The sequence below is a fragment of the Danio aesculapii genome, chromosome 15, assembly GCF_903798145.1.
Source record: "Danio aesculapii chromosome 15, fDanAes4.1, whole genome shotgun sequence".
Classification (NCBI taxonomy): domain Eukaryota; kingdom Metazoa; phylum Chordata; class Actinopteri; order Cypriniformes; family Danionidae; genus Danio; species Danio aesculapii.
In genome coordinates, this window is record NC_079449.1 from 28,640,687 (window position 1) to 28,653,379 (window position 12,693).

Consider the following 12,693-nt stretch of genomic DNA (forward strand, 5'->3'; position numbering starts at 1 on the left):
AGTAAATTAAACTGAATTGTAAAAAGATGTCCTTAGTTTATAAGCACTCCAGTTCAAAAAATAAAATCTTTATATTGTAATGTAACATTAATATTTCTTCTATTGTTCTGCAAAAAACAACACCACACATTTACATTGATAAAATCTCTTAAAACTTTGACTACATTAGTTAAAAAGTCTTGTTTTCTGTGAAACTGATCTAAAAGAAACTAGTGCGTGATTATAAAATAAACAAATATCTGCCAGTTCACTTATAGGAAAATTAACCATGCTTTATTGGTAAAAGTGGGATAACCATGTTTATTGGTGGATTGATAACCATTGTAAATTAAACTTACATCAGGGTTAAACTGTTGTTAATTATGGGTAAGTTGTGGATACTGTTGTTTAACTACAGAAAACATGTTTTGTTTTGTTTTATTTGAAGTAAATCCATGAATAATTTCTTTAAGGGGTTCTGCTCTGAAAAGTCTAATGAATTCAAATGCAAAAGATATTTGTTGTTGTTTTGAGACTATTTAGATATTAAGACACTGCTGTGTCTCTTAGGTTATTATGGTTCCTTGTGTGCTTATTGATCAGTGGTCAATTTTATCATTTTTACATCCATAAAGTTATCCGAATGAAATATTTGCATAGGTTAAGATGTGATACTGGCAGTGATTCATTTTTAAAGCAGCACATCACAGTTGAATCTGCACATTTAGTTCCTCTTACAGCACCATGGACAGCAACAGCTGCACTGTGAAATAAAAACTGTTGGGGGAGACTTAGCAGGTGGCAGCATTTGGATAAAGTCGTAACATTCTCAAATGTATAAGATATAGAAACAAAATATTTTCCAGAGAACTGCAAAGTCTGCCAATCTCTTTTATGCAAATTGTTTACTTTGTAATTAGTTTAGAAACAGCCTGTGAAAAATGAGAATAGTGCTTTAATGATCAGTTAGAGATGTTAGTGAACGTCCAGAGATAAGAGAATCTGTTTTTAACTCCATTGCTGATCAATTGTCACTCTATTTGTGAAATGTAACATTTCTTGAACATGGTTTGCCAAGAACACCAGACATTGTGTTAGGCATTATATAACGCTGTACATTTGAAAGTTACTCATCAGCTATTAATATATTAATAAATATAAATATATATTTTAATATATTTTGCAATAAAGTGTCTGAAAAAAACATGAGTTACAATTATAATTACTCACATTTAAAAATTTGATTTTAGCAAGTTAAATATATAGTCGTGTTCAAATAATTAACATCAGCAATCTCTTGACCCACTGTTATTACCAATAGTGATATCTGTGCTTTGCAAATGATTTATTTGTGGATGTAATTTATGGTAATTGAAAAACAATATAGCCAACTGTTGTGTCATGTGTGCTACTTGTTCTGAGTAATTGACTAATGCATTAAAAGATTTGTGTTCAAAATAACAGCAGTGTAGCATTTAATGAGTAAATTAACTTATTCTATTAAAAAATTGGTGTTAATGGTCCTTTTAATAAGGAAAAGGGTCAGCAAAATTTAATTCTGAACTGATATAAAATGGTTCATTGCAAATTTTGTTCAAAAGAAAAATGTCTTCATTAAAATGTTGATTAGAGAAGTGAAAACTTACAAAGAAATCTGAAATGATCTCATATGCTTTTTCAAATGAAACAAAATAGTCTGAATGGCAAAGATCCAGCCAATCATCACCTTCAGACAGATTCATAATGATTTAAAATGACCTGCAAGTACAGTTACAGTCAAAAGGCGTTTGAGGAAAGTTCAGCGGTCAGCAACAAGTCACCGTGAAGCACCATTGTTGAAAAAACAGTATGTGCAGAATCTGTAAAAATTGCCAAAGACTGGCCTAAAGAGATGTGGATTGATGGCAGTAAAACTATTATTTTCACATAATCGACAGACTCCAGGAACCAAATTGGAAAGATGGTAAAACATGGCGTGAAAATCATGATTTTGGGAATGTTTTCTCATACTGTGGCATTGGGCACATTTATCATTTGAATCAACATGTAGAGGAATGTGTAAGAGGAAATGCCCCTGAAAAGGCAGCAACAAGAAACACAAAAGTAATTAAGCTACACCTTAGTTTCAGGCAAATGTATTGAGGCAATGGAGTGGTCAATACCCTCATCTCAACCCAATTGAAAACCCATGGAATGACATTAAAAAATGCAGTTTCTGAAGCAAAACCCCAAATTCACAGGAACTGTGGGATGTAGTTTGTTCTCCCTGGGCTGAAATACCCATTTCCTTCTGCTAGAACACTGTAAAAAATGCAGGGTTCCACACAATTTATTCATGTTGTCCCAACACAAATTACTTAAATTTATGTGGATTGAACAAAAAAAATTAAGTTGTCCCAATAAAATCTCAAGTATTGTGTTGTTTCAGCTCATTTTAAATAAGTAGTTTGAACGAGCAAAATATATATATTTTGAGTGAAGTTTGTTGGCTCAAATGTAACACTAATGTGCAGCAGTTCTTGAAAACATTGGCTATGGAACAAAAAATTACTCCAGTAAATTAAATTGAACTGTAAAGTCTTTAGTTTAGAAGCATTTCAGTTCAAAGAATAAAATATTTATTTTGTAAAAACACATTTACATTGATAAAAATCTAAATCTAAATTAGAATTAAAGAATTTAACACATTTAGAAGTAAACGTGTAATGTTTTCAATTGAAATATGGAAATAAAAACTATTTTAATTTGCACAGAATTCTCTTTTTAAACCTCTTCTTGACTAAGGGTCAAAAATGAACCAGGCACCATTTTAGCAGCAGAATTTATTTATTTTTTTACTTAAAGTTTGGTGAATTTTTCTAAAATATCCACAACATAAGAAAAAAAAAGAAATGTTTCTTGAAGGCTGTACATATTTAGGGTATAACAGTTGTCTGGGTCAATTTTGACTTGCCAATAAAACTATTTTTAACTACTCACACTAGGGCTGAACGATTTGGCCTAAAATCAAAATCTTGATTAACTGAACATTTGAACTCGATTACGATTAATGAACGATTATTTAATTTATTTATGATTTTGACCTCATAGTTCACTGACAGGTTTTGTACAGAAAAATATTTAAAAATAATTGAAGTAAACAGACTATGATTATTTATTGAACATCAACGCTGAACAACTGAAATTGAAACACCTGGCTCTCTGCGCCATTCACCATCGTCACTGCTTCCAAACCGACCAATCACAAAGCTTGCACTACATTTTGTTGTGATGTACAAATACATAAATTTGACTGGTGCTCGAGTATGCGAAGGCTGCGTTGGACTGTACACATGTCCTTGGCAGAAGTATAATATAATAGTAAGTATAAATCATAATATAAAGAGTGTAATTCAGCCTTAGATCGGGGTCACGTGACCCAACATATAGTAGGCAAGGTAATTGAAAAAAAATTGACCTGGAAAATTAGATCGATTATAGATTCTGAATGTCGATTTCAATTACTTTTCGATTAATCACCCAGCCTTAACTAGCGCACACACAAAAAGAATATGCTGCTTTAACTTTTATGAATACGGTCTTGCCAAAACTATTTACACCCTCTAATCAAAAAGAAGTGATATGCCCTAACAATTAAAGAAATTCTGCACACAAAGAAAACCCATTCACAAAGTTCGTGTTGAAGATGAGGTGGTTTCTTCATTTAACACAGATTTGAGGATTGAAATTAATTGTCGCTGCTTTATTTTAGAGGTTAAGCGAAGGTGGATCATTTTTGGACCCAACGGACAAACGATGTATACAGAATTCTAAGACAACAGAAGAGTAAAGTACTCCAATTTTTTTTTTTTTTTCAATCATAACTATAAAACTATAACATGTGGAAATGTAATTATTTCATTACCACACACTTTAACTGCAGTAGTGAGTTTTGGAAAAACATACACAAAAAAAAAAACACTTAAATATTGGTGTACAATTACATAATAAATGTGAGCATGCATTGCAGAAGGACGTCAACAAACAGCAAATAAACACTTTCCTAAAAATGTACACTTTATTCCAACTAAGAGTACAAAACAATGGTCAGTATGTACAATACTTGCATGGCCACATTCAACCTCTTTGGTTTTGATGGTGGATTAAATCCGCTGAGTTGACGCTCAAGCAGAAACGCAGCAACACTGCAATACAGTTGGAAAGCTGCAAGATTACATTTCACAATTTCAAAGCCTGCAAGTAAATACCATCAATTTCACCATACCATTCAACAGCAACAGAGGTATATTTTCAGGAAAATTGGCTAAAACTAGCTAGTGTAAAATGTCAAACACTGGTATTTAGCTAAACCATAACAATATAAATAAAACCAAAACAATAAAAAAAAAAAGTTGACCATATTTACAAGTAATGCTTAATCCAGAGCACGCACAATTCTGCAGCAGAACGAAACATTTAAGATTAACAAACATATAATGATCTGCGATGATGAAGTGTTAATGTACATATACATTATCGAGAACAGACTTTTCATTTTCCAAATAAAAAACAAAAGAAGATTTTAATTTAACCTGGATTCTGGTGAGTCTTCTGTATGCTTCCAAGCAAAAGGCAATGGCTTTCATGATGTCTTCAAATTGTAGGGCAAAAATCTTCATTTAAATGCATACAAATGTCTAAATATTGGTAAATAACGGTTATCGGGATCCCAATAAGTATAATATTGGGATATATTTTTTGCTCACTGACTTAAAACCTGAAAACTAGCCAAGTGCTCAGTATAAATGTGAAAAACAAAAACAAAACATGCTTCATATTCATGCCACAGATTACTATGTGTAATTCTAAAGGGAAAAAAATCCCTTACAGACACTAAAGGCCACAGTGTTTCTACCATATGAAACTGCAAAAAACAAATTTGCATAACTAAATACCTGGGACAAAAGAAATAAAATCAAATAAAAACAACGATCAAATGTGAAACCCAGGAACACTTTACAGACACGGGTTTCCGAACAAGCTGGATCTTCAAATGTAAAAGATTCACATATTTTACAACACGCATTACGAATTCAATTCAATTAAATGCCCCAGCACGCGGAGGCGCAGACATCTTACAGACGATGGTGGCGATGTAACTGACGCAGCTACTCAAATCCTCCATTACAGCTTCTGACTCCATTTTTTCACAGATTCCACCAATCTTCTTTCCTTCCTTCCTTCTCTCAGGGAAAATGGGATTCTTCTCAAATTCATCCTAAAGAAAGACAAAATGCATAAGAAAACGGTTCAGCCGGTTAAGACAACATAAGATGAAGCATAATTAGTGGATTTATCCTTAACAAAGCTGCATTTGTTTGATAAATTACAAGTAAAACTGTCAAATATTAAGTTTTTGCAGTTATTTTTACTGTAATATGTAGTTTATTTCTGTGGTGACATGATTAGTCTTAAATCATTATTCAGAGATCAATCAAATGGGCTAACTTGGCACTTCAGTAATATTTCTGATTATTATCAATGTTGGAACAGTTGAGCTGCTCAATATATTTGTGTAAACAGCGATGCGCTACCATTCAAAAGTCTGAGATGGATCAGATCCATCTTTACAAAATAAGACTATTTAACAAGGATGTATAAAATTAAGTTTTTAATATGAATTATTATTTTCAGTAGTCTTTTATGAAAAGTGTCAGCTTTTACAAAAGTATTAGGTAGAAAAAAATAGTATGAAATGGTCCATCAAGTTTTATCCAATGTGTCAATAATAAATGGGGGGGGGGGGGGGGGGGTCAACTGTTTTAGTTAGTTTGTAATACATGCTTCAGTGATTTACTTATTTTTGGTTACATCTAGTTAATTAATAAAACATATTTAAGTTTGTAATCTGACCTACAGTATTCTCCGATTAGCCATTTCAGAAGTTACTGTAAGTTAAACTACGAACAATGCATCTCGTTTGACTTTACCTTCAGGTTAAATGTAGATACAAACACCTATTTAACGAAAAAAAATCTTGTGAACACGATGTCTACTGGTGGTCTAAATCTAAACTAAGTTTTTATATGAATTATTATTTTCAGCGTTCTTTAATGAAAAGTATCAGCGTTCACAAAAGTATTAAGTAGAAAAAAACTAGTATCAAACGCTCTTGAAGGACCATCTGACACTAGTTTCATCCAATGTGCGAAGTATAAACTGACGATCAGGGAGGTCAACTGTTCTGGATAGTTTGTGTAATACATGCTTTCAGTCATTTATGTATTTATTTTTTGGTTACGTCTAGTTTATTAATAAAACATATTTAAGTTTGTAATCTGACCTACAGTCAGAGATGGGAATTATTTACACGCAATTCAAATACGTATTTTAAATACAAAATATTATTTTGTCATTTGTAAAAATCGATAAAGTTGATGAAAACGGCTTAATATTTTCTATCAAAATATTTTAGTGTCTTTTATTTTTAAAATATTTCATCTACATCAAATCTACAAATCTGCATCAAGACATTAAATGCACCCTCTGATTGGTGCTTTGAATGTTGTTGACTATGTAAAGTAGAATTGAAAAAAAATCTTAGGAGAAAGCGTATACCGTACAAATAATAGTTTTGGATGGATTGCTGATGCCAAATGTTTGTCGTTAAAACAAACAGCATAAAGAGAAGTCCTACAGTGGCAATTCCTACAATACTTCATTGGCTGTTTCAAATGCCAGTAGTTGATCAGTAGGGTCTGATCAACTGTATAGTTAAAGAAGAGGAAAGATGTAAGCCTTAAGATGTCACAACATCTGAAACACAAATATTTAATAATCAAAAGCTCCTATACAGTTTTCACAGTATTGTAAGAATTGAAGAGTTTAATAGCAAAAAAAAAAAAAAAACTAGATTTCTAAAAAAATTCTGTGAACAAAAATGCATTCACTCTTTATTTAACACCCTTTTAAAACTTTAAGAGGATGAATAATCATTGTACAGAGATGATGGCAATTCTACAGGTCACATTTGCTATCAAAAATTGCTTACATCACGGAGTCAGTTTAAGGGATTGATCGAATAGGTCTAATTGATGAAAGGTTTGCAAAGAAATGCCAGGCTCCCTTGTAAAAGTATTTTGTAGTAAAAATACTACATTCTAAATACAACATGCTGTATTTATATTGATACATGTTGTGACCGCTGTATTTTGTAGTTTATCTTGATACACCTAAGACAAAATGTATTTGATTTTTAATTGTAAAATGCATTTCAATGTATTTTTGCCCAACCCTACAGTATTCTCTGATTAGCCATTTCAGATATTACTGCAGGTTAAACTACAAATGATGCGACTAATTTGAACTAATTTGCCTTCAGGCTAAATGTAGATACAAACACCTATTTTATAAGAAAACAAAGACTTGCGAACACGATGTCAATTGTTGCACTAAATCTGGCAATTTCAGCCTTTTTTTTCCTCGAATAGACTGATTGGCACAATTATGCATTCAAAATGGTTTGAACTGTTATGGGGTGGTCAACTGTATAATATTTATATCATCTATTATTTTAATTATTAATTATTTTTAAAAATACAGAGTGAAATATTTCCCAGTATTAAAGGACTGACCCCCCATACATTGTTAAGACGTTATTCAGAGGGGAGGGGTTAATTCGCACCCTTATCCACTTAATACTTTTGTGAAAGTAACAAAATGCTGGGTTCAGTTATTTTATTCACAGAGAACACACACACACACACACACACACACACACACCGTGTCACTTGTTCTACTTGCAGAGGTTTTTCAACTCACACGAGTTACATTTTATTTAAGCTTAATAGGCAAAACAGTTTTTTTTAAATTGTAGAAATATCATAATTTACTATGCTTTTACCATATTAATTTAAAAACTTTGGTGAGCAGAAAAATAAATAAATAAAATCGCTCAGGTTTCTGAAATGTCCTCTTGTCGTCTCACCCTGAATGTCTTCTTTGTCATTACACTTCAGCTTTTTGGCTCTGATTCTCCTCCAGCTTCTTGCTCTCCTCTGCTGACCCGTCTTCCTTCTCTCCGGTTTTCCAAGATCCTTGCCTGCATTCAGATTAAACGTTACATTTTCTGCCTTTTTAACAAATCTGAATCCCATATATTCATTCATTCATTCATTCATTCATTCATTCATTTTCTTTTGGGCCTAGACCCTTTATTAATTTGGGGTCGCCATAGCGGAACGAACGGCCAACTTATCCAGCACATGTTTTACGCAGTGGATGCCCCTTCCAGCCGCAACCCATCACTGGGAAATGAATCCCATATAGTCAGATTTAATAAGCAAAATGAGATGAATGATAACTGTTAATAAGGAGGAATGAATACTATGGAAGCCAGTACCTGAACTTTTTCATATACAGCCAGTAGGCCAGTCCTATCAAAAGTGCTGCCAGCATCAAGCCAACAACAATGCCAACAGCCAGTGCCGTCTGGTCACCGTAGTCCTCTGACTGATCTGTTTAGGAAATAAAAGAGGTGAAACCATCAGAAAAGGACATGGACATCTTGTAGGAGGTAAAGACAAATGACAAAAAAAAAAAAAAAAACACTGATGGCCACTATGATATTTGTCAGGATGCTGGACATCTCAGCACCTTTAAGCCTTTTTTAAAAACATGTATTCTTTTAAATTACACATACACTACCGGTAAAAAGTTTGGGATTTGTATGTCGTTCTTTTTTTAAATGTCTTTGAAGGTCTTGTGAAATTAAAATAATTTATAATAAAATAAAATAATATAATATTAGTAGCAGTTAGGTAGATTTAAGGATATTTATAAGCTAGTGCTGTAGATTTCCAAAAATCTAAATCATTTTATTAAACTATTAGAATGAGCATATTTTATTCATAACCAACTGAAGAACAAAATAGTAGTTAATGGTTACATTGTTAACATGTTAATAATAAACATTAAAAACCACATGCAAATAAAAAGCCATCAGGCTTTTGATTTTTTTTTGAGACCGCTGGTGTGATTACATTATACTAAAGATGATGCAGCACATTGATTTTTATGGCATCAGGTTAAACAACACCTTTACGCCACTCACATACATAAAAAAAAATAAATAAACACAGGCAACAACTGAACATGGAGGATAGTCTACGAGTGGCGTTCTCCAAAATTAAACGGTGAATAGATTTGGGCCTATTGGTATGTGTGCGCTATTGTGTGCAAGGTTTATATATTTGAAACCTCAGAGAATATTGGGGGTCACTGGCACTGTTGTTTTGGGGGTTGCGGGCTTAAAAGTTTAGGAACCTCTGAGCTAGTGTGCTCCAAAACAGTGACAACATTTGCGTTCAGAAGACAAACATCCAAAGTTTGCAAATTTTGATCAATGATTTTTTTTTTTCACGTCACCTCATACTTTTAGCTTCTCTTCAAATCTTGACCAATCAAACGCTCTCTAGTATCTAACATGTCCCGTCCCTTTTCATTTGACGCACTTGAGCTCAACCACTCTCACTGGCAGAGCGGTGATAAAACACTATTGGCTGACTTTTTAAAGAGAGGAGCTATTTTATGTCCCACCCTCTCTTAAAGACTGCATTTATTTGATTAAAAATACAGTTAAAAATGGCTAAATTATGACATATTGCAAATTTAAAACAACTGTTTTCATGCTGAATGTAGTTTCAAATGTATTTTTATTCCTGTAACTGAGAGCTGAATTTTTCAGCATCATTACTCCGGTCTTCAGCGTCACATGATCTTTCAGAAATCATTTTTATTAGCGGATTTGCTTTCTTTTTTGTCCCTTTATTATTGCTACTGAATTATTATTAATGATTACAATCATCAAAGTTGAAAATATTGTTCCTGCTTCATAGTTTTATGGAAGTGTGATACATTTTACTTTTTGGGATTGTTTTGGGGAGAAAATTGAAGGAGTTTTTACATTATGAATGTCTTTCACTCTTTAACAATCTGTGTCTTTGATTACTAAAAGTCAATACATCTTTTAAACAGGGTTTTACACCTTTTCCAACTTCAAATTCCAGCACTTTAAGTACTTTCAAGGTGCATTTTTTATGCTTTTCAAACACCTAACAACCACTGTAAATTACGTTTATATATGCTGTATGTGTTTGTTGGTTTTTTACATTTAAATCCATTGTGCTATTTAAAAAACAACACAATAAGACATTTCAACTTAAATTGTTGAATACTTTAAAGCATAGATTTATTGGCATTTATTCACAGACTTTACAGTGAATGGCTTTAATCATTTTCATACCGGACTTTACCCTACTGAACGTCTTTTATCCACTCTTCGAAAAGTGTCAAGGGTGGATTAACATTCACCACACGATCCCTGATCAGATGTGCCATTATTTGTAACTTTAGGTGGTTTCTAAAACAAAATGTGTCAGTGTTTTTTTCATTCTCTCATATCCAGACCTTTACATTTTAGCAGCTCCCTGTCATCTGAACTGAGTGATTGATAGCTGATATTAACCAATTCATTCGCGTTCAGTTTAAGAGCAGTGGGCCAATCAGAAGAGCTTTAAGGTGGGGTAGGCATTGCAGGCTTTGTTTACAGCAGCACGTTGACATTTAAGCCATTCCAGAGTGCTGCATTTGGTGTTTTTAGGTGCAAATATGCATTTTGCGTGAATGAGTCCTAAATCGGTGCATGTGGTGAACATTTTGCAATGAAAACTGGTCGGACAGCAACAATTTTATGCTCTCGCACAAATGCTCCCAAATGTTTTGAACTCGTATAGATACAATTTCGGGCACATATACAACCAAAACGGTCGCAATTTCGAGCCCTGCAATTTCAAATTCAAGCACTGTGTCCAAAATCCAAGCACTTTTCCAACCTTGAAAACACTATTTTAAAAATCAAACATTTTCCAGGATTTCCAGCATCCGTACGAACCCTGTTTATAATACTTTTGAACCACAACACAATTTACACAAACACACAATGATAATAATAATAATAATAATAGTATATTTTTGACCGGTAGTGTATGTATAAAGCCTTCAATTTATTTGACTAATTTGATGCTGGCAAATGCTCTCTGTATGATGCAAGGCTGTCCACTGGACTGTACACATGATTGTAAACAACAGCTCACGGTCTTACCTTGTTTGTCCATTGTCACGTCCTCAACAACTGTAATCAGATATAAAAGTCACATTAACTTCCATTTGCTTACAAGTTTGGAATGAAAAGGCCAAATGCCTACAAAACTGAAGAAATTCTATCCACATCCATCCAACTGACTGCAAGTGAAATAGTTTTTACCCAGAATGAAAAAGCAATGCGTGTAAATGCAGAAATCCAGTAGTGCACAGCTCTGGTTGGTTTACCAATTTAACCCAGGGTTAGTCAGAAGATTTCTTAGTGATGTAAAGTCAAAGCACATGTTAGTCAGAGAACAGACCAGCATCCCGACAAACAGAATGGAAGAAAAAGGAAAGATGAGCTTTAATAAATAATATACATGAGTTGGAGATGTTTTTTATATTTCAATGTTATATTACATACACTGAATTGGTAACGGTTTACAGTAAGGTTTAATTTGTTAACATGAACCAACAACAAGATAAAAAAAAACCATCTACAGCATTAATTAATGCATATTTTGACAATGAATTGCTCAAATCAAAAGGCAAATTTGTTAGCAGCATCACTGAGAATTAACTTGAATAAACAAATGAATAGCTTTGTTAATAAATGCTGTAAAAATGCTAACAGCTGGTTCATGTTAACTAATGCACTAAAGTTGTAAAGAACAACTGATGTAATTTGAACAAAACCATTTAGACAAAACTTTGCTTTAAAAGTAACAATTGGTAAAAAGTGAGTGTGTGTGAGAATGTGTAGGCTAAACAAAACTTACATCAAACAAAAATGGATGCTACTTTATCATAGTTAGATTATAAGATATAGATATTAAACAGTGGTCCCTCGCTATGACTCGGTTCACATTTGGTGGCCTCCCATTTTCACCGATTTTTTTTTTTTTGTAATTTGACATGATTTTTTAATACAGCGCATTGGGTTCTGTGTCCTGACTGGCTGTAGACCATTGTCAATCAAACTCTTCCATGCCTCCTGTGCAGTTCAGAATGTAAATTTGGCAAGTTTTCTCCCACAATGTCAAGAAAACTTTCTGCACAGTCGAAGGCAGAGAAAGATACTAACCATCGCACAAAATGTTGAACCTCTGCACATGCTAAAGGAAGGTAGAAGTTACGTGGCTGAAGGGCGCCATTACGGAATAAATAAATGAGGATCAAATGGTTTTGATCTTTGGTTTCATTCTATAATACTGGACTTATTTTCTACGAAGGTCTGAACTTTGAGAGTGTTTAAACAAGAGAGAAAAGTGTGAAAATGTTAATGCCTGATTGAGGTGTATAAAGGTGTATAAAGTGTGTAGTGAGGGGTTTTACAATCTTAAAAACATCTATAATAATTGTAAAGAATAAAGCTGACTACTTTGCGGATTTCGCCTATTGCGGGTTTTTTTTAGAATGTAACTCCTACGAATAACAAGGGACCACTGTATTACATTTTATTTCATTATATCATAACACCATAATCACTATAAAGTTACTTTTGTTGACACTTGCTATAATAACCTAGCAAAGAGGCAATACTGAAGCATTTATTAGGCTATTCACAGAATGTTTCTTAATTTCAGCATTTAG

At 33.1% G+C, this 12,693-nt stretch overlaps 1 protein-coding gene across 2 annotated transcripts in view; it reads right to left on the reverse strand.

Moving 5' to 3' along the window:
- Positions 1-4,014: 4,014 nt before the first annotated feature.
- The window catches only part of alcamb (activated leukocyte cell adhesion molecule b), a 38,205-nt gene continuing 29,526 nt past the window's right edge, over positions 4,015-12,693 (reverse strand). Inside the window, exons 13-16 of one of the 2 annotated variants that reach the window (XM_056473766.1) lie at positions 11,120-11,149; positions 8,360-8,474; positions 7,946-8,059; positions 4,015-5,236 (exon numbers count right to left, since the gene is read on the reverse strand). In XM_056473766.1, the coding sequence (XP_056329741.1) occupies positions 7,966-8,059; positions 8,360-8,474; positions 11,120-11,149 (239 nt within the window). In that variant the 3' untranslated portion in view covers positions 4,015-5,236; positions 7,946-7,965. The remainder of the gene's footprint in view (positions 5,237-7,945; positions 8,060-8,359; positions 8,475-11,119; positions 11,150-12,693) is intronic. The other variant, XM_056473767.1, reaches the window with a different exon arrangement.